The sequence below is a fragment of the Rhinolophus sinicus genome, linkage group LG01 (assembly GCF_036562045.2).
Source record: "Rhinolophus sinicus isolate RSC01 linkage group LG01, ASM3656204v1, whole genome shotgun sequence".
NCBI classification, from domain to species: domain Eukaryota; kingdom Metazoa; phylum Chordata; class Mammalia; order Chiroptera; family Rhinolophidae; genus Rhinolophus; species Rhinolophus sinicus.
Window position 1 is genome coordinate 203,715,151 of NC_133751.1, and position 22,464 is coordinate 203,737,614.

At 47.8% G+C, this 22,464-nt stretch overlaps 1 protein-coding gene across 2 annotated transcripts; it reads left to right on the forward strand.

Moving 5' to 3' along the window:
- On the forward strand, positions 1 to 18,474 carry NEU2 (neuraminidase 2). 2 transcript variants are annotated; one of them, XM_074315163.1, is made up of 5 exons: positions 80 to 152; positions 7,388 to 7,451; positions 8,203 to 8,305; positions 12,445 to 12,650; positions 13,893 to 18,474. In XM_074315163.1, the coding sequence occupies exons 4-5, from the start codon at positions 12,450 to 12,452 to the stop codon at positions 14,829 to 14,831; spliced, it is 1,140 nt and encodes a 379-aa protein (XP_074171264.1). In that variant the 5' UTR covers positions 80 to 152; positions 7,388 to 7,451; positions 8,203 to 8,305; positions 12,445 to 12,449; the 3' UTR covers positions 14,832 to 18,474. The 2 variants fall into 2 exon arrangements, with proteins under 2 accessions (XP_074171258.1, XP_074171264.1); XM_074315157.1 differs by lacking the exon at positions 8,203 to 8,305 and having other exon boundaries at positions 1 to 152.
- Positions 18,475 to 22,464: the final 3,990 nt, after the last annotated feature.

The following is a 22,464-nucleotide window of genomic DNA, read 5'->3' on the forward strand; positions in this document are numbered from 1 at the left end:
CTGGTGGCGGCCACATACCTGACCCAGAGGCTGTGTGGGAGGGAAGGCGCTACCCACTCTGAAGGCCTGGAATAGCTGGTGCTGCTCCCTGCTGCAAGGGATCCCTGATGGACCCTCGGCACACCCAATGCCCTGCCCCTGGCCTTGGCCAGGTAGGTGCACGTCTCTCCAATCTGAGGTTTGGGAAAGCACACGGGTCTGCTAGGGTTCCAGTCACTTCGTGTACACGGCCATCGTGCCTCAGCTTGACCGCTTTCAGGTGTGGGACCCTCATTGCTTTGGGGGGGAACTTGCTCTATCATATTATCACTATCATCATCATCATCATTTAATAGCTGCCTTCTCTGCAGTAACAGGGACTGGGCTTAGTGTTTTACATAATCACGTTATCTAATCTTTATGTAATCTCTATGAGCAGAGAATTATGCCCATTTTAAAGATGCAGAAAAAGAGGTTCAGAGAAGTTGGTCATCTTGCCCAAAGCCACACAGCTCGTAAGTTGGGGATCCAGGATGCAAACCCAGGCCAATTGATACCAGAATCTGAGCTCTTAACCACTACTGCCATTTGTCAAGTTTAATTGCCAGAATGTCCATCTTAAACTCAAATCAGCCATTGAATTAGGTATTGATTACTGGCAACATATTAACCCAAAATGCAGTGGCTTCAAATGACACACATTTGCTATCTCACAGCTTCTGCGGGTCAAGAATCTGGCCCGGCTTAGATGGGTTTTCTGCTCAGGGTCCCTGCCTGCAGTCAACGTGCTGGCAGGGCTGGGACCATATCTCAAAACTCTCCTGGGGGAGGGTCTCCTTCCATACTCATGAGGTTGACAACAGTCAGTCCCCTGTGCACTGTTTGTGGGCCTCAGCTCCTCACTGACCATTGACCTGACGCTGCCACACAGGCCTCTCCCCAGTGGCAGCCTATCACCAAGGTGTGCAATAGAGAGACCAGGAAGCTAGAAGTCACCATCTCTTGTAATCTTCCCTCAGAAGTAACATCCATCACTTTTGCTGTATTTCACTCATTTGCTGTATTCCACTTTTGCTGTATCCCACTCATCAGGGATAGCATATGTTCTAACGTAGGGAATTACACAAAGGCGTGCATCCAGGGGTCACTGAGGGCCGTCTTTGAAAGCTGTTCATCACAGCCATCGGAGTGCCATAAAATAATGGTTTCTGTTTTGTCTCTGAACACCAGATAGAAGTCGTCTCTTATCCATCCATCATCCATCCATCCATCCATCCATCCATCATCCATCCAACATTTGAGGCGGACACTATAAGCCCGACCCCACGTTAGGCTCACAAGATACCAGGATAAATATAATTACTCCGTCTCCCTCACTGTCCCCCTCACCAAAGGCTCCCAGTTGAGCTTTCGCATATGGGGGTCTAAGGGGTATCCCCTGAGTGTTCTGTTCTTCAGGAGCATCCGTTCTCTTTCCTTCAATTGGTCCTCATATGTCACACTCCTGAGATTCCCTTTCCTCCTGCTCACTCTCCTTTCTTTGTCTCACTTGTTGAAAAACCAATTTTAAGCACCTCCTCTAAGTGCAAAGTGTGATGGTAGCCGGTGTGTGTGTGTGCACACGCGTGTGTGTAGGGTTAGATCTGATTTTCTTGGCTCTCTTTCCCCTTTTCTCATTAGTAATTTTCCTGTTTCCCTTTAGCTCTGGAAAGAAGTGGGGCCACAGCTTTTTGGAGACACCTCTCCCATCACATGTGCACAGGGCCCAGCCCAGAGTTGGGCCTGCAGTACAGCAGACTTTTGGGGTGGGGGGGGTGCCTGGTGGAGCGAGGGCCATGGGGCACAGCAGGAACCAGTTTCACACTCCTGGGTGGGCAGGGCCAGAAGCGGGACGAGGCAAACATACATCCTGGCCTCCCCTGCCTGTGGATCCCATCTCCTTTGGGAGCTGGAATTCTAAGTCTTTCTTACAGGTGACCATTCATTTCATACATTTGTTGAGCACCTAGTAAAGTGTAGATACTGTGCAGGCTCGGGGGATACCACTGGCAACACTTCAAAAGTGAATCTCATATTTTTACCTCCTCCACTCCATCTCTGCTTCATAATAGAACCCCTTCAGCTCTTACCTGGACCACTGCAGTGTCCTTTAAATGAGTCTTCTGGATTCATTCTCTCCCAATTACTTACAGTCCTTCCCACCCCGTACCACTCAATATGCCATGTGACTCTCCTGACGCAGCCTGAGCGCATCGCTTTCTTGCTCAAACCATTTTACATAATCTCTGTTAACAGTTCCGTGAGTATTCTTCTAGAAAGTTCTCTCTATACATAATCTCTCTCTCTCTCTCTCTCTCTCTCTCTCTCTCTCTCTCTCTCACACACACACACACACACACACACACACCTATGTCCTTTGTTCATTTAGGCAGGACCACAGCATGTATGCACTGGTTTCTGTCTATCGTCTTCCAATTCAGCAGACCTTGAAGTCCTTCATTCTTTTTCATGTTTGTCTATTGTTCTGCTATAAGAATGTTCTGGGGTAATACTGAGAGCCATAGACTAAATGCTTGTGTCCTCTCAAAATTCACATGTTGAAACCTAAACCCCAAGGCGATGATATTAGGAGATGGAGTCTGTGGAGGGTGATTAGGTCACGAAAGCAGACGCCTCACGACTGGGATTAGTGCTCTTATAAAAGAGACCCCAGAGTCCTTGCTGCACTCTACTCTAAGGACACAGAGGGAAGATGACTGTCTATGAACTAGGACGTGGGCTCTCACCAGATACTGTATCTGCCAGTGCCTTGATCTTGAACTTCCCAGCCTCCAGAACTGTAAAAAGTAAATTTCTATTGTTTATAAGCCCCAGCCCTTTCAGTCTATGGTATTTTGGTATAGCAGCCTGAAGGGACTAGACACTGAGAAATCCCTTTCAAGACCTGGGATACTCCTGACCCGAAGCTTTTGTGATGTTTTCGGGGTGGCAATTTTTGACAGATCATTAATGGAATTAATAATCATAAACCAATTATGTTAAACTGATTATTATAATTGTTCATTGGCAGGAATTGAATAGTCAAAGGTAATAAGTTTAAGTCATTGTAAGAGAATTTCTTTTCAGACTAATAAACCTCCTGTATTGAATTTGTGGTTGGGAGTGGGGAGAGGAGAGAAATTCAAATGTTTTTAAGTTTTAAAAAAAATTGTGTGGTTCTTTAAAAAATGCATTTGAAATATTTAAAAGTGATAGACGAGGCCTGGTCAAGAAAAAGCACTGAGCAGAAGCAGGAATAGTTATAACACCTATTGACCGCCTCTGGGCCAGGCTCTGCTCTAAGCACTTTACATGAATTAACTTGTTTAATCATCACTATAATGTTATGATGAGGACGCTAGACATGCAGATGTTAAATGCTTGCCAAGGTCATGTGAAATTTCCTGAACACACAGAAATGGTGACTATAGAAATAGATATATATCGCGTATATCATACATATGTAATGTAAATATATATTTGATTTCAAGGGCAAGAAAGGTAAGCGTCCAGCTGCCATAAATGAATAGGTAATTCTTGGGCCCTTCTCTATCTACCCGGGTGAGCTAATTCTTTCGGGACTGTTACACACATGGCCAGGGGATGTGTCTGTTCTAAGGTAATAGCTGTGGGAGAACAAGAATCAAAGCCTTTGGACCCAAACACAGACGAAGTTTGGAGAAGAATTATGGCTCAGAAGTTTAAAAATGTCCTGGGTCATGGGTAGAAATAGAATCACCTACAAAAAAAGAGAGAGCAAGCTGGGTTTACACATGGGGCCCAAACCTCCTCCACTTGTGAGGTTTGGAAATTCTACAATCGAAACAAAGAAAGTTGAGAAACCATGAGTCCTTAAGACTAAGGTAGAGATAAGTGAGGGGAGGTATCCCCACTCTGGGGCACTAGTGGGAACACCTCCACCACCACACCCAAGAGATAATTCCCACAGAAGGTGAGCTCACACACAAAAATTATAAAACATTTGAGGAAGACTGATATGAAAAGTATAAATGAATATGAATGATTAAAATAGTATTATAACAAATTAGCATTTAGGAAGAAAAGCATCCCACAAAAATGGGGGAGTTGACACACGAGGAAGTGGAATCAATGGAATAATATAAAAAGAAACTTAAAAAATATATATGTTTAAGGTGCTTACAGAGATAACGGAGTAAAAAAATCTACAAAACAACAATAGGAAATCATTTTGGGAAATGTAAGACTTTTTTTTTAGAGCAGTTTTAGGTTCACAACGAAATTGAGGGGAAGGTACAGTGATCTCTCATACACCCCCTGCCCCCACACATGCGTAGCCTCGCCACTGGCCACATTCCCACCAGAGCGGTACATTAGTTATCATTGATGAACCGACATTGGCACGTCATTATCACCCAAGTCCGTAGTTTACATTACAGTTCACTCCTGGTGTTGCGTGTTCTATGGGTTTGGACAAACGTGTAATGACATGTGTCCATCTCTGCAGGATATCATACAGAGAGTATTTTCACTGCCCTAAAAATCATCCCTGCTTCTCCTGTTCTCTCTCCCCGAGCCTCTGGAAACCACTGTTCTTTTCACTGTCTCCATAGTTCTGCCTTTTCCAAAATGTCATAGAGTTGAAATCATGCAGTATTTAGCCTTTTGGACTAGCTACCTTCACTTAGCTGCATTTAAGGCAGCTCCGTGTCTTTTCATGGCTTAACAGCTCATTGCTTTTTTAGTGCTGAGGAAATTGATTTTCTAAAAAGTAAATTCAAAGAAGAGCTAAGTAGATATTGTAGAAATAAAATATATATGTATATATTGCATTCAATATATATAAATAAATATATATATTGCATTCAATGTATATTGCTATATATACATATATATTGCAATATGTATATATATATATATATATATATATATATATATATATATATTGCATTAAAAAAACACTTAGCTAGACACTACTTCAGATTTAGTAATTTGGAAGATGTATTTGAGAAAATCACCCAGAATGAAGCACCAGGAGGCAAAGAGATGAAAAATAAGTCAAAAGACATCTGGAGAACAAATCAAGAAAACTAAACATACATTTACTAGGCTGTTCTGAAGGCGAGACTAGAGAGCAGAGGAGAGGCAACATTCAAGTATTAATGACCGAGAAATTTTCATAATTGAACAAAAAGACATGAGCTCTGAGTTTGAAAAAGTGTGCTGATTGCTAGGCAAGGTAAATAAAAATGAATTCACATTTGGACCACCCATGGCGGGACTACAAGGATAAAGAAAACTCATAAAAGCCGTCAGAGGAAAAACAGATTTCTTTCAAAGTAATGATGATTCTGGCCGGCCAGGTACTGTCGGCTCCCTCACGTCCTCAGACTAGACTGAGCACCTACTATGTGCCGGGCCCTGTGCTCTCCTGCTGAAGTGTTCTAGCCCTACTTTGTACATTTTACTTTTCTTCTTGAGCTAGTCCAGGTCATACACCTTCCTCCAGGAAGTCTTCCTGACTACCCCTGTTCTCATCACTTCCCCTTAATCGGTGTTACCATCACGGCCCACCCCCCACTGTTACCACCACCATTGGGTCCCTGCGCTCTCTGGCTTCTGTTCCCTGTGTGTTGGTCTGTTTTCCCCCATATAAATAATAAGCACTGGGAGCTCTGTGATCTTTCTGTCTTCCTCCCCAAGTTAGTACAGTGTTGGCTACACAGCGTGTGTTTAATGAATATTTTTGAACACTTCATCCATTGATCCTGTAGAGTCAAATATAAGTCACATTTTCATGCAGAGTCGAGCCCATTTTTACAAGCTTTTGTGGCCTTTTTGAAAGCACGTTTCCCAACTTGATGATCTGGCTAGGATAGAGTTAATAAGGTACTCAAGCCACATTTTAAAGCCTGTCATTATATTACTTATGATCATTTTTAAAATAATGCCTTTTAAAGCTAATAATCAAATCATATGTGCCTGGAAGAGTACAGGAAGTAAATAAACATCATTTGTATTCCCACTAGTTAAAATTGATTACTAATATTATTTATTTATTCATTGTAAATTCAATAACTACTTACTAAATATCTATTTTGTTCCAGGCACCATGCTGAGTTTTAGGGGTGCAGCAGCCCATATTTTGATATAATTTTTATTTATTTTTAATATAGATTTTTGAGTATATAATATACAAATTTACCTTAAATGCTATCTTTTTTTTTTTTTTAAGATTCTATTGGGGGAGGGGAACAGAACTTTATTGGGGAACAGTGTATATTTCCAGGACTTTATTAGGAAACTGTGTTTTTCCCAGGACCCATCAGCTGCAAGTCAAGTTGTTGTCCTTTCACTCTTAGTTGTAAAGGGTGCAGCTCAGCTCCAGGTCTAGTTGCCGTTGTTCAATCTTAGTTGCAGGGGGCGCAGCCCACCATCCCTTGCGGGAGCCAAACTGGCAACCTTGTGGTTGAGAGGACGCGCTCCAACCAACTGGGCCATCTGGCTGCCCGGGAGCTCAGTGGCAGCTCGTTGTCTTCATTCTAGTTGCAGAGGGCGCAGCTCACTGGCCCATGTGGGAATCGAACCGGCGACCCTGTTGCCCAGAGCTCACGCTCTAACCAGCTGAGCGACCCAACCAGCCCCTTATATGCCATCTTGTATCCTGCTTTTTATAGTTCATGCTGTCCCAGCATTTTCTCGTATATTATCTTTAAAACATGGTTTTAATTAATTAGCTGCCCAATACACACTCTATTTTATGGATGTGCCATGATTCCTTTAATAATCACCCCCCTACACTTAACCCACTTTTAAAACACCCCTTCTGTGGCCCAATGAGCTAGCTGGAGCATCAACTACAAGGTGACACCCACACCTTCCGGCGGGTGTGAGTCAGAGCTGGGGTCTGGGTTTATCAGGGCGTTCACGTGGGCTGGCCTTTGGGTGGGGCTTTTAAAGATAAATTCCAATGTCAGACTGTGACCACCTCTCTGCAAACTGGCGAGAGGGCTAGACCAGAGCAGAAACAAGGGGACTCAGCCCTGGCCATCCAGGGGTCACTCTGAGTTGGGGGACCACCAGGGAGAGCTGACCTCCCAGGAAAGGAGCCCTGGGATGTTTCTGCACTTGGCTCTGAGCCACAGGAACTGCCTAGAGCTGAAGCTACTGTGAAAGGACTATGTCCAATGGAGGGAAGGGAAACAAGTTAGGGGGACTCCCTCTCCATTCTAGACGAAGACAGGAAGTATACCTTGAACTGAAGTGGACGGCCTTCTGATTTTCCCAGCTCCTGCGGCCTCACCCACGCGGGCCGTGGACTGGGGTGAGGTGGGTTCTGTTTTCTGGCAGTGTGCTAGTGACTGATTTGTTTTCCTGGAAATGATTTCAGAGCCCATGGATGGTTGTGGTTAGCCATGCTGTGGTGGGTCCAGAGGAAAAGGGTTTGTTGCCAGGTGAGTCCTGTCGTGTGCCAGATGCTGGGGTAAGAGATTTAGATGTGTTATCTAAGTCTTCCTGTCATCAGCCCTGCCTGGCAAGGCAGCCTCGTCCGTTCACTAATTTGATGAGTATCGACAGAGCACCAATGATGGATCAGACACCCTCTCAGTACTCGGTTGTGGTAGCCGATAAGTCATATAGTCTGCTCCCACGCAACTCGGAGTCTACGCTGGTATTTTTGCTCCCATTATTCAGAGGAGGAAACTGAGGTCCCAAGAGGTCAAGAAAGTCACCTTGCTCACACAGCTGGCCCTGGCAGAGCCAGAGGAGGAGCCGAGTCCTGGGTGGCTCCAGCCCTCCTGCACTTCCAGACTCTCCAGGCCCTAGGAGGGTTGTTCCCTGATGTGCACACATGTTGCCCGTGGCATCCATTAAAGAGGCAAGCTTGACTCAGGCTGCCCGTGGCTCATGCTGATTCAGCATGACTGTGGAGGGAGCTGGACAGACTCCTTTCCAGATAATGCGAGGCAGCATCCGAACTGGGCCAGGGCTGGGCCTGTGCTCTGACATCATCCTGGAGCAGGTCCTGGAGCAGATTAGTGGGTGGCAGAAGTCGGGGCTCCCTTAGGCATTTATAGGCACGGGCCCAATCGTGGAGGCCGTGAGACGGCAACAAGGGGTGAAGCCAGGGCAATGCAGGAGCAGCAGTGTTCTAGAAGCTGGGTTCCCACCGCCTCAGCTCACGTGCTCTGACTTCCCATCCAGGCTCCGCGATCCAACTTGGAATACTCCCCCTGAGGATACTGCTTCCCTCCGAATTGGCCCACCTGTTCCTTTGTTGACATAGACAACAGTTCTTTTGTAGCAGGTAATTATGGAGCGACTGTGCCATATTTGGGAATGCCTCAAACCATGGCAGTTTTTAAGTGCGTGCCAGCTCACGGCCCCTCAGCGCCCTGATATGGCACTCACTGTGTTCTGGGGTGTCCAGAGGGCACATTGGAGGGGAACGTGGAGAGAAGGCTCAGATCAACCAGTTCAGGAAAACTCCTAATTCTGTCCTGAACTTACTGCCAGCCTGAACTTTCAGAGGGAGGCTCAATGCTACCTGTACCGGCCTGGGAGCTAAGACAGCTCCTCTGAGCTTGGGGTGGGAATCCCGGCAAAGCCCTGGGCCCAAGCTGAGTGGTTGAGCCCCTGGAAATGGGGTTTTCTTGGGGAAAGAGGCTGCCCAAGCTTCCAGCTTGCTGCCCCTCGCGCTTGTTTTTCTGGTGCTGCTGTCAGACTAGATGTGAGCAGCTGCCTCCTCTTTGGAGAGATGGCGTTATTTCAATGGGATAGCCTAGAGGCCAGCGTTTCATCCAAAACTGAGCCCACAAGGGCTATTCAGGGGAAAGCTGAAAACTATGCCTCTTTCTTGCTCCCCAGAATTATTGGCTCACACTGGAGGGCAAGGCTTGTCTCTTTACCTGTTTCCCGGCACGTGGAAGCTACTCAACACAGATTTGTGAATTGGCAAAGGATCTTCCTGAAACAGGCGAGGGAATGCTGGCAACATGCCATGCTCCCACAGGGGAGAAAGAAGGCAGGCAGGAACCCTCCACCACTTGTCTTTTGTGGGGAAGCTTTCGGATGTTAGAGTCCCAGCTGCAGGGCTTGTGGCAGGAGTGCCCATTGTTTAGGAGCGTGGGTTCTGGGATCAGGCAGATCCAGGCTCAGTTCCACCCACCTGCACCGACGTGAGGAAATCATCTTCTACCTCCCTGACTCACTTCTCAGTTTCCCCACATCTGTGATGGGGCCGCCAAAGCTGGCCTCCTGGGCTGAGTGGGGAGAAGTAGCCTTCCTTGTTTAAGATGTTTTGCTCTGGGCTCAGTGCCCACAAGACTACAAGCCATGTCAGCTGCTGGTAGCCTTAGGCAGAACCCTCTGAAATTGCCACTGTTCAACCATTTTTGACCTGTGATGGCGATTTCTCATGGTTCAAGCCGACATTGCCATCTCATTGTCATTGCTTGGGAGCTGCAGTGTGACACTGGGTTGGATGAGGCCCCTTCCCAGCCTCCCCCAAGGAGTCAGGTCCCAGCTCAGCCTGCACGGTCACCCCCTCCAGCTCTCTTTTTGCCAGGTGAAGAGAGGGAGCCCAGGAAAGTAGGTTCTTGCTCAAAGATATATAACCTGCCCAAAGATATACGACCCAGGACCAGAATCCAGTTTTTGGCTCCTAATTCAGTTCTCTTTCCGCTGCTTCAGTCCAAAGCTGCTGCCATGTGTGGAGCCAGTGCTGGGTCCAAGTGGGCCAGGGTCTCAAGCATCACTGGAAATGTCATAGGGTACATGAAGATGGCAATTTCCAGAACTCCCCTCAGAGGCAGTATTGCACAGGGTTAGAATTGTCTGGAGTCCCAGCTCTGACACTTAGGGTTGGGGGAGCTCAGTTTCTTCCTCTGTACAATGGGATAATGATAGTGTCGACTTCATGGGGGTGTCAGGGGAATAAATGAATACGTATTTGTGAATCGTATTGTAAATAATACAATTTGTAAAAACAATTTCCAAAATTTTTAAAAATATTGTAGAGCACTTGGTGAGCGTTGCTTAAATGTTTGCTATTATTGTTATGAAGCATTTGGGGTTGGTATTACCGGTGGATATGTGAGTTTGGGCCGGCGTTGAGTCACAGAATAGAAAAGAGCCCTCTAGAATGGACTCCGAGGTCTGCATTTCCTCCACCCGGTCCCCTCCTGTGCCAACTGTGGCTCTAAATACACACGGACAAACACTCAGACTAGCAGCCTGTGGGGGCTGGGGTTAGCGTGTTTATTCACGAAGCATGCCCAGTTCCTAGAACAATGCAGGGCACACGGAGGAACACGATAAAACTTTGCTATGTGAATGAATAAACTTGTCCCCGCCATAAAGGTGACAGAGTCTAAAGGAGGAATCTGGAAATAGTCACAGACGCTATGGAAATCAATTCAGAATACTTTAAATTCGGGCATTCTCAAACCCTCCCCAACTTGCCCTCCACATCATATGAATTCTGTGGCTTCTCGTCTCTAAGAGCCGGGCTCCTCTCTCAGTTGTCACTGTTTCTGCTTTTCCAGGCTTTTATTATATATCACATGGAAAATTGCAATAGACTCACCTTCTGCCCCACCCCCTAACGCCAAAAGAGGGACTTCCTACAAGAATAAGTCAGGTTAGGTCACTCCCTTGCCTAAACACATTTGGAATTTCCCCATTGCCTCCAGGCTAGAAAGATGCTCACCATCACCAGTCATCAGCAAAATGCAAATCAAAGTCACAGCGAGACACCACATCACATCCGCGAGGATGGCAACAGTCAAAAAGGCACAGTAAAAAAAATAAATAAATAAAAGGCACAGTAACCAAAGCTGAGGAGGATGTGGAGAGATTGGAACCTTCACTCACACAGCTGGTGGGAGCGTCACATGGTGCCGCTGGTGTGGATACAGTCTGGCATCTCCTCAAAGGGTTAAACACAGAGTGACATGTGACCCAGCAATTCCACTCCTAGCTAAATGCCCAAGAACCTAAGTAAACCCTTGATCAATTTTCTAAAGAACACTGTTGTGCTGAATCTTTCTTCCCCATTTTCATTTCAATTTTAAATCATATTTGATTCTTTCCTGTCTACATTTCACAAAGTTTCAACTTAGTCACCATCACGGCTACCAAGTTCTACCTTGTTGGACTACCGTGTGCAAGAAGAGATTTTATCACAATGACCGTTCTTGCTCCCACGTTTAGGCAGCCACACGTTTTACCTCGTGCGGCATTTGCCCTTGTTAGTTTTATTTTGTTATGTTGTTCTAACAATAATGTTCATTACGGGTTGAATGACATACTGATAGATTGCATTTATTTCTCAAATGTTAAATAAGTTTTAAATCGATAATAATGTACATGGTAGAAAAAAAATGCAAGCATTAGGAAAGGGTATAGAGAGCAGAGGTTGTGTGCGTCTTGGGGAAGCCTCGGCGGACCCACGGGAGCCCTGGACCTGTGCTGGCCCTCGGAGCATCTGAGTCAGGACACGGAGGCCGCGTCTTTATGCTCTGGGCAGGCCAGCTGTCAGATGCAGCCCTTCATAGGGTCTGACCAGGAAGTTCTTTTCAGCTGATGGCAGTCCTGTCCCACCTGCTCAGGTCTGATGGCTCAGGGGGCCGTCTGCTCTGCAGCCAGCACTCCTTGAAGCTGAGGTAAGTCCCCCCAAAGGGGACCTGGTCGGCCCAGAGCGGACACCATTGTCACACATGATCACCAAGTTATCTCGGGCCCTCCCTGATCTTTTTGGCCAAATGCTTATTTTTTACTTTTGTTTCTTGAACCTGTGAAGGGCCATTCCAGCCTAGGTGAGATGTCAGGAGCCTCTCTGTCTTCCATTTCAGGTGCCCACTCCCTGCCCCAGGGGTAGAGCCCACACGCGCGGGGCAGCTGGGAACTTAACCTCAGGCAGCCTGGGGAAGAGAACCCTGAGAATCAAGGCTTCCCCCGCCACCCCCGCATCCCCCCCACTTTTTCTTTTTTTGTAAGGCAACTTTCTAGGGCTGTGGAGTTATAAAAAGCTCCCATGTGTCATTTTCTGGCAGTTGGACAGCTGCAGAACACCACTTGGCAAGCACTCTTATCTTACCCAAGGCTTAGCATTTGATTGATGTGTTGGGCTTGGCAAAAGCTGTTGAAGGTTATCACAAATTTCTCCTAACGAGGTGTGTTAACTTATAATAAAAATTTAACACAAAATACTCTTTTCCAAATAAATCCCCCTTCGCCGATGGCTCCTGGGCAGAATGCTGCCAAGCTCCTTGGGAGACACGTGCAAAATTGGTAGACAAGGCTTAGAAGGATGAACCCCATGTGGGATGACAGGCCACCCGAATCTCAACTGGCTGACATGTGGGGTAAGACCCCCTGCCTGGGAGGAAGTCCCACCCACCTCAGGATGTGACTGAGGGACTCCTCTTTCCATGCCTCCCCCAGGCCCCATGGCATCCTGCCCCGTCCTACAGAAGGAGAGAGTGTTCCAATCGGGAACACATGCCTACAGAATCCCCGCTCTGCTCTACCTGCCACAGCAGAAGACCCTGCTGGCCTTTGCAGAGAAGCGGCTGAGCAAGAAGGATGAGCACGCATTGCTGGTCGTCCTGCGCAGAGGAAGCTATGATGCGTCCACTCACCAGGTCCAGGTAAGGCAGGATGAGGCTGCCATAGCTGCACCGGGAATGCGGGACCACGCCATCCTTAGGTGGCTGGGGTCTGGGGGAAACCCAAGAGGGACCCAGGGACCTATCAGCGCCCCCAAGTGGTCACCTGGATGACACATGGGCTCACGGTGCACACGTCCAGTTGGCCTGGCTGCCTAGGCGCCACTGCATGACTGGACAAGTCAGTCAGGGAAACTGACGTTCGGAAAGGTCTCCCTATGTGATTGTGAAACTGAGAGAGGACTTGTTTAGTATCGTTTCACTGGGAGGTTGTACCGTTTGAGTAAAATTAATCTGGGGTGTGGGGGCAGGGGGGGTTGGAGTGATGGTTTGTGTCCTGAAGTTCCAGTGTGCAGATCAAGTAATTCATTTTGACAAAGACACCCAAGGCTGGCTCATCACATATGAAAAGTTTAATATTATCACTATCATTACTTTGTGGTCATTATTACATAGTAGCTGTTCAGAGCATGGGGTTTGAAACAGATGGACCTGCATTCAAGTCCTGGTTCTATCATTTCCCAGAGGTGTGGCCTTGGGCAACTCATCTGCCCTGGTAAGCTTCTCATTTTCCAGATGTAAGGTGGAGCTAATAACACCTGTCCCCCAGGAGTTAGGTGTTAGGGCAGATGAGACAATGGATGTTCGACTCTTGACACGGTGTCTGGGGCACAGGGGGGTAGATGACACGGCTGCAGCATATATGACACAGATTTGGGATTATGGAAGTTCAGTGAGTCCTTAGTGTCGTGATGCTGCCCCCTCCTAGGTTGCATTAATAGAAGACGGGAGGTGATTGTCATTCTGCCCCACACTAGACTTGCTACCGTAGTTACTTCTAGGGCTTTACTTTTCAAGAATGGAAAGTTAGACCAGGCCAGTAAGTTATGGGAACCAGGGTGAAGCTGGGAATGGCTCATGCCCAAATCACCTTTGCATCTTGACGTCTAGCCCGCCCTGGGTGCTCTGTAATGTACGTTCATGGGAATGGAGGCAGCAGCCATTTGAGGAGTGGGCTGCTTTGGAGGGAGTGAGGTGGAGCCCTGGCTCCCACAGCTCTGGGAGGTGTTATAAGGGTGAGTGAGTGATGCTGGATGAACAGCTTTCCTTGACGACCTTTGATCCTAACCCCACGAGAGCCTCCTTCCCCCCAGAGTGCAGCTCCTGTCACTGTCACTGGTCATTTCAAGGCAGTGCTTCTCCTTCCTCTCTCCTCACATTCAGTGGCACGCTCAGGAGGTGGTGGCCCAAGCCCAGCTGGAGGGCCACCGGTCCATGAACCCTAGCCCCTTGTATGACGAGAAGACAGGGACCCTCTTCCTCTTCTTCATCGCCATCCCCAAGCAAGTGTCCGAGCACCACCAGCTCCACACGAGGGTCAACGTGACCCGGCTCTGCCAAGTCACCAGCACGGACCACGGGAGGTCCTGGAGCCCCGCCAGTGACCTCACCAGCTCTGCCATTGGCCCCGCCCACAAGGAATGGGCCACTTTCGCGGTGGGCCCTGGGCACTGCCTGCAGCTCCACAATGAGACGCAGAGCCTGGTGGTGCCAGCGTATGCCTACCGGAATGTGCACACCCACCGGGGGCCTTGCCCCTTTGCTTTCTGCTTCCTCAGCCACGACCACGGGCTCACGTGGGAAAGAGGCAACTTTGTCGCCCAGGACACCCTGGAGTGCCAGGTGGCTGAGGTGGGGTGTGCGAAACAGAGGGTGGTGTATCTGAACGCTAGAAGCCCCCTCGGAGTCAGGGTCCAGGCTGAGAGTACCAATGACGGGCTCGATTTCCGGGGGACCCAGCCAGTGCAGAAGCTGGTGGAGCCTCCCCGCGGCTGCCATGGGAGCATCGTCAGCTTCCTCGTCTCTAGCAAGGGGTCCAACTCCTTGGACAGGTGGCTGCTCTACACTCACCCGACCGACCCCCAGCAGAGATCCAACCTGGGCGTCTACCTCAACACGCGGCCCCCGGCCCCCGACGCCTGGTCCCAGCCGGCCCTGCTGGCCGAGGGGAGCTGCGCCTACTCGGACCTCCAGAGCCTGGGTACTGGCCCCGATGGCTCACCTCAGTTTGGGTGTCTGTACGAATCAGATAATTATGAGGAGATTGTCTTCGTCATGTTCACCCTGAAACAAGCCTTCCCAGCTGAATTTTCACCTCTGTGAGCCCCCACGTGTTCCCCAAGGGCTCCTACTGGCCTGGACCCCCCTTTCTTGGCTCTTGGTTCCCATCACTGAAAGTGTGAGGCTGCCTCTTGCCCTCATTTGTGGTTTCATCTTCTCAGAGGATTCTATTTTCAGCCCAGAAAACGAAGGAACCTGACTTGGCAGAGCCCCTTGCCAGGGCCAGCCCAGGGAGCTCTGTGTGGCTCAGCCTGCCTGCTCCACTGGCCACCAGCTTCTGGGCATGTCTGGATACATTATCTAGGGCGTCCTGTTCTTCTTGGGAAATGCTCATTGTGTTTGCCTGGGAAAGGTTGAGACAATGATGTAAATTAGCAGAGGTGTGTGTTTGTGTGTGTGTCCTTGGTAATGCTGTATGGCAGGCAGGCTGGGGAACAGCTTTGCAGGGAGGTAAGGTGGGGCCTAGGAAAATCAAGCTAGTATAAGTCATTGGGTCAGCTTCCCAAGCCTGCCATAACAAATGACCACGAACTTGATGGCTTAAAACAACAGAAATTTATTCTCTCACAGTTCTGAAGGATGGATGTCCAAAATCAAGGTGACTGAAAGGCTGTGTTTGCTCCCAGGGTTTTAGGGTAGAATCCTTCCTGGCCTCTTCCAGCTTCTGGAGGCCCTGGTGTTTCTTTGCTCATGGCTATATAACTTGAATGCCTCTATTCTCAATGCCTTTCTCCTCTGTCTCCTGTGTTCTCTCTTCTGTCTCTTATCAGGACACTTGTCACTGAATTTAGGGCACACTTGAATAATCCAGGGTGAGCCTTCCCTTAATTACACGTACAAAGACTCTTTTCCAAATAACCTCACAGATTCTGGGGGTTAGAACACGGATGTGTCTTCTGGGGGGTACTATTCAATGCAGCATAGTCATAATATGTTATTTTTGTATAGGTGACGTGGCTAAAAGTACAAATGAAATTCAGATGAATCAGATAAATCAGAATAATGGAGGGGGCAGCAGGGGTTGAGCTGTTTAATGTGCCTCTGTGACACAGCTGCTTTGGGGTGCTCAGTCTTTGTGGTAACAGGTATGTCACCAGGAGGAGGCGGAGAGAGAGGGGAGGGGGTGCTGTGCTTGTGTCGGTCTTGCCATATAGAGAGAGCGGGGAGACAGCCTGAGAAGGGACCTGGCCTGAATGAAGGAGGCTGACATCTCTCTGACCTCTGGGGTCTTTGGGAGCCTTTGTCACATGTCCCTGTGGAAGAGCGGGCTTGCCCCATGGCCCTGCTCAGAGCCCCTCTACTCAGTTCTCCTCCTGATTGGGTCAATCTAGCAGTTTGATAATGGGGAGAATCATTGACAATAGCCGTGGGTTGTTGCATTTGAGCTGTGTCTCTGTGTGGCCAGGCAGTGGTTAAATGGAATTTCACAGTGGGAGCTTTGGTTCTGGGTGTGGTTCCTGGCACTGGCCTCCTATATGGTGCTACTTCTCCTTGTGGGGTTTTAATAGATCCAGATGAGTAATTAGGGCCTGGTCATTGCTGGAATGGAAAGTTGTGCCCCTCTGTTTTGGGGATGCTCACCAGCTAGCTTTCAAACCCTACCAGGGTAGCTGGCGGGAGATGGGGCTGAGGCTATCAGTAGGTGAGGACAAGGGCATGCAGGCCAGAGCAGTGCACCCTCAAGATGGGGGGGGGGCACTATCGCGTTTCATCATTCAAATCGGGAGACTTAGCATCATCAAATCTCATCATTCAAATCGGGAGACTTCTGAGAGTGAGAGGAGGATGCTATTAAGAGTTACACCAAAACAGTGGGGATTAACCTGGGCGTCCTGGGCAAAGCAAGAGGTTTCAGAGAGGAAGACCCACCGAGGGCTGTGTCAGGGGCTGGCCTCCCTTACCCACCTGGAAGAGAATCAATGATCTATCACGGGTCTTGAGATGAAGCAGAATAGGATGGAGCCTCTGGCCACTACCAAGCAGAATGTCGCTCTCTTACACTCCCTCCAGTCTCAAGTCCAAGTGCTTGTTAGAATTCCCTGGGAGCTTTTAAATCATGCTGATGCCCGAGCCCCCCCCGACCAACGGATTCATAATCTCAGGGGGTGGGGCCCAGGCAGGGGTGTTTTTTCAAAAGCTCCTGAAGTTATTCTAGTGAACTAAGTCTCCTGAACCGCTGGCACAGGTGAACTCTAAAGTTCCTTCTAGTTCTAAATGTATACAAATGCCAACGTCTTCGGATTTGAATGAAAAAAATAAACTGATGTACTCTTTGAAAGACACCACTAAGAGTGAACAGAAAAGCCGTAGATGGGGAGAAGATATTTATTGTACATAGATCTGACAAAGCACTTGTATCCAGAATATATAAAGAGTATCTACGAACCAATAAGAAAAAGACAATCCAAGAAAAATGGGCCAAAGGCTTGACTAAGTGCTTCACAAAAGAAGATATCCTACGGGCTGTTAAACACAAAGTCATTAGGGAAATGCAAATGAATACCGTGAGAAACCCACTCGAATGACTAAAATTAAAAAGATTGACATCAGCAAGTATTGGCAAGGAGGTGAAGCAACAGGAACACTCATACATTTCGGGAGGAAGTGTAACTAGTGCAAACACTTTGGAAAGCTGCTTTGTAGTGTCTTCCTGAGCTGAACATGCAAATACTACTCTCTGACCCAGCATTTCCACTCTGAAGTACACGTCCAAGAGAAACGCATGCAGACAGCTGCCAAAGACACGGATCAGAAGGTTTACAAAAGCTCCATTCATAAGAGTCCCAAACTGGAAACAACCCAAATGCCAATAGAAAATAGAATGGATAACTAAATGGGGGATAGTCATGCAATGGAATGAATATTGCACAATCATAAAGGAATGAAGTACTGCTACACACAGTAGCATGGCTGATTTTCAGATGTTATGGTGAGTGAAAGAAGCCAGAGTCAAAAGCATACATACGTGATGATTCTATTTATATGAAGTTCAAGAATAAGCAAAACCAATCTGTGGCACACATGTCAGGATAGAGGCCAGTTCTGGGGGTAAGACTGTTCACGGGGGAGGGGCGAGAAGGAGGCTTCTGGGTGCTGGGAAGATGCCAGTAATTGATCTGGTGCTGGTCAGAAGGGTGCGTCCATGTATAAACATCCAACAAGCTGTACACAAGGTTTGTATACCTTACTGCATGCATGTTATACCTAATAAAATCGAAAAGTTGAACTGAATAGCGGATATTCTGGTTAAACCTCCAAATCAATATGTTCTTTTGGGTTGTTAAACTTTGGAACTTTAGAATTTTTTAAATAAACTTTTTGGGGGGAACAATTTTAGATTTACAGAACAGTTGCACAGATAGTATGGAGAGTTCCCGTACACCACACGCCCAGGTGCTCCTGGCTGTGCCACACGTGTGAGAACTAAGAGATTAACATTGGAACGTTACCATTAACTAAACTCTAGACTTTGTTTGGATCTCACCAGTTTTTTCCCACTAATGTCCTTTTTCTTTTCTAGGATCCAATCCGGGATATATTTAGTGTATTTAGTGAAACTGAATTTTTATTATAATTTGTGTCCACATACACACAGAGTGATACACATTTCCAGCACGCCCTTCCCCTCCACCCACCTTCCCCTAAAAATTTGTCAAACAAGTAAAAAAATAAGCAAATGCCAAGATTCGTGCCTCAGGCCCAGACTGCTGGATTGCAAGTGTCAGACGTTGTTCAGCCTCTGAAGGCTCAGGGAGGTGACCCCTCAGCCACCCAAGTCATTTATACCGGAGCTCCGGATCTAGGCTGTGGCCCATTGGCCAGTTTTGAGCCCAAAGCCACTGCGTGGGACATCCGGGAGCTGGTGTGGAAAGTGTGTGTGTGTGTGTGTGTGTGTGCGTGTGTGTGTGTGTGTGCGTGTGTGTTGTGATGTACGTGGCCCACTGGCAGGCCCAAGCTGGAAGGAGGCTGGTGGGGCAGCTCTTCTCAGTACTCTGCCTGGTAACCTGACCGTCAGGGCATAGAACAGCAGGGAACAGGGAAACCTGACCTCACCAGCACACTCCCCTTAGCGCAGAGCAGGGGGAACCTGGAGCTCCAGGTCTGGGGAGCCCCCTTCGTCCTGGTCCTTGCAGGTATTTGACTCAGGGCTGTTATCAGCACTGAGGAGTGGGAGCTCTTGTCACCATTAGGGACCCCTGGGACAACAGTCGTCATTTCCATCACCTCCTCATCCATTTCCCCTCTTTGTTCAGTCCAGGCATCTGATGGCTCATGGGAAATGACAGTGGAGTATTGAGAGCTACATGCTGTGGTCTCCCCCGTTGCCGCATGCATTGCAGAGACTTTTCAGAAGTGGTCCGCTGAGGACCCTAGAAATAGATCAGGGTCAGTGACATGGCCAAGGATACCTTTTCCACCATGAATTCAGTTTGCTTCCTCAGGATGGCTAAGGCCACCATTACACAAAAAATGTGTGTTGAGTGGGACCTGATGTTGCTTTAGGAGATTCCATGGTAACAAGACAGAGCCACTGCCCTCAAGAAACTCACATCTCGTGGGATAAAGTGGACAGTAAACGTGTAAGCAACTATGAGGTGTGATTGAAAAATGCGGTGACTGTTTAAATAAGAAGAAATTTATTACAGTAAAAGACACAATGCCATTGATCCCCCTCAAAACACGCCCCCTCGCTTCGAATACATGTATCCCATCATTCTTGCCACTTTCTGAAGCAGTTCTGGAAGCCCTCTTTCCTGACTGCCCTTAGTTGCACTGTCATGGCTGCCTCAATGTCCTGAATCATTTTGACTTTGGGGAAGAGCCAGAAGTCGCACGGTGCCAGATCTGCTGAATAAGGTGAACGAGGACACACCATAATGTTTGTCTTATTTTTTTTTTAATGTGTATGCATTTTTTGGCACCCCTGGTATTTATTCTTTTTTTTTTTTTAATAAATTTTATTAGGGAACAGTGTATTTCTCCAGAGCCCATCAGCTCCAGGTCATTGTCCTTCAATCTAGTTGTGGAGGGCACAGCCCAGCCCCAAGTCCAGTAGCTGTTCTCAATCTTTAGTTGCAGGAGGCGCAGCCCACCACCCCATGTGGGAATTGAACCGGCAACCTTGCTGTCAAGAGCTCATGCTCCAACCAACTGAGCCATCCGGCCGCCCCCATAATGGTTTTATTTGGCAGAAATTGCTGTATAGCAGAAGTGATATATGACACGAAGCGTTGCCATGATGGAGAGTGAAGACACTCACGAAACAGGACTGCCAGAACTGCTTCAGAAAGTGGCAAGAATGATGGGTTAAGTGTGTTTGGAGCGAGGGGGAGTATTTTGAAGAGGATTAATGGCAATGTGTCTTTTACTGTAATATTTTTTTTTTATTTAAACATTCACCATATTTTTTGATGACACCTCATAAGTAGTAATGCAACTCTGTACTGCTTAGTGATAAAGAGAATGTAAAAGGGAGCAATATTGTCAAGAATGAGTGGGGGTCTGCTAAATCTGGGGTCCTCAGAGATGATGCCTCTGAGTAGGTGACGTTCTCATGAAGACCTGGGAGAGACAACAACACATCTTGTTTGTTCCTCTCAAGAAGCCAGAGCCATGGACCCAGGACCTGACCAGTGTCCCGCTGGCTGCTGGACCCAGGGACATTAGTCTCCTGCCTTTCCCTCGTGTTGCCCATGCAGCCACTTCACGGGTTTCTACCTGCACTTAGAACAGTGGTTTTCAAAGTGTGGTCCATGGAGCAGCAGCATCCCCTGGGAAGCTGAGAGAACTGCAAACCCCTGGGTGCTCCCGAATCCTACCTACAGACTTTGTGAAGCTGAAACTCATGGTGGGCGCAGCAAGCTATGTTTGAACAAGCCTTCCAGATGATTCTGAAATATGCAAGAGTTTGAAAACTTGGAGACGCCCTGGTGTGGACCCCAACCTGCCTAGGACTTTGTTCCAGATGCAGGAAACTTCTCCCAGTTCTGCGAGACTACCCTGATGGCCTTACCTGATCGAATGGCTGCCTGTGGGATTTCAGGTAACTCTGGGGGCCCCAGATAAGGGTGGTTGATGATCTGGACTAGGACAGAGGGCTTGGGGCATCACCTTAGAAGGGCCCAGAAGCTGGCCCTGTGGAGAGGCCAGGAGGGGGTTTGCTAAACCCAGTTGTCTGACAGGGAGAGTCTCCTTTTCCCAGGAGGGACCTTCTCTCCACAAAGCCAAGATTAACTGGGACAACATGTGGCCCCAAAAACTGACTGAAACTTGTCCACTCTTAGCAGTAAGGCCACACCTGGCAGGACACGAAAGGTTAGCCCTTTAGAGATGGGAGTGACCTTGAAGTCTAAGTCCATCCTAGTCAGTTGACAGGGTTAAAGCAGGTCCCATGAGGTCCAGTGGCTCCCTCAAGACCACACAGAGGTAGGGCCAAGAGAGCAATTGGCTTTTCTGAGCCCAGACCAATGTCCCCACCTCTGTTCCGAGTTGTCTCCACAGCCTCTGCTTAAACATCCAAGAAGAGCAAAGGGGTCTGTGCATCCCGGTTCTGGGATGTGGAATTCTGTTTGGCTTGTCTCCGGAGCCGGAGCCCTTAGTCCTTGGGCACTGTGCCACCTTTCCTGGCATTCCCTCATCACCTCACCAGAGTGGGCAGGGAAATGGCAGCTCACATGTGAGGCCTGGTCTGTGGACTTGCCAGCCCACGATGTCTCAGAAGGCACCATTCACCATCAGCACCAGAAGATCTCAGTGCTGGGGCCATACTGTACCCTCCCACTCCACGTCACCTCCCCACCACATGAAGAAGGAAGGAAGGAATCCAGTATTTAAATGCAATACTTTCATCCTAGTGCTCAGAGGTGAGAAAGCTGACTGTACTTTTGGCAAGGTGTTACTTTTTCAAATTCCATTTTTGTACTTTTTTAAGGGGAGGGTTTCAAAGTAATAGATGCCAAACATTGGCAAGTACAAAGAAGAAGGAAAAAATATCATCCTAAATCACACTCACTGGAAGCATATTTCTTCTGGTCTTTTATCTGTGAACTTTTCTTTTTTCCTAAAACTGAGATCGTGCTGTAAAGTCGATATAGAAGGGTGCTTTTGCTCCCTAGTTGACATTATATCACGAGCATTCCTCCATGTTATTTTCTTGCAAAAGACAATAGATCGAAGAGACACACCATGAATTACAACCTAACTTGTAATGCGCTTATAATTTTTTAACTAATAATTTTTTCTTCTTTAATCCAACCAGAAAACATACATACATTTATTTATTTATTAACACTCACTATGTGTTAGGCACTGAGCTGAGGGTATGAAACAAAAGTGAATGTCTAGTGAGGCCTGACTGTGCCCCGGTCTCACTCATTTCATCCTTACAACAATCCTATGAGGCAGGTTACTGTTATCATCCCCATTTTACAGAGGGACAAACTGAGGCAGAGAGAGATTAAGCCACTTGACCATGATTTTACAAGCTGGTGACAGGAGCCAGGGGGTCAGTTTTCTGAGTTGGCCCTTTTCCCACCTGGCTGGGGAGGAGTTAGACTGTAGACTTCTGCACAAGGCAGAAGGCCCCACGTAGAGTGTAGGCTCTGACGGCAGGTGGTTTTGTTCCCTATTGTATCGCTGGAGTCTAGGACAGCGTCTGTGCACATGGCAGGCTCTC

Excerpts from the sequence above, each read along its gene's own strand:
- NEU2 (XM_074315157.1), top strand. The coding sequence starts at position 108 with ATGGACCCTCGGCACACCCAATGCCCTGCCCCTGGCCTTGGCCAG. Across the intron at positions 153-7,387 it reads CTGCCCCTGGCCTTGGCCAG|AGCCCATGGATGGTTGTGGT; the intron begins GTAGGTGCACGT and ends AAATGATTTCAG. Across the intron at positions 7,452-12,444 it reads GGAAAAGGGTTTGTTGCCAG|GCCCCATGGCATCCTGCCCC; the intron begins GTGAGTCCTGTC and ends TGCCTCCCCCAG.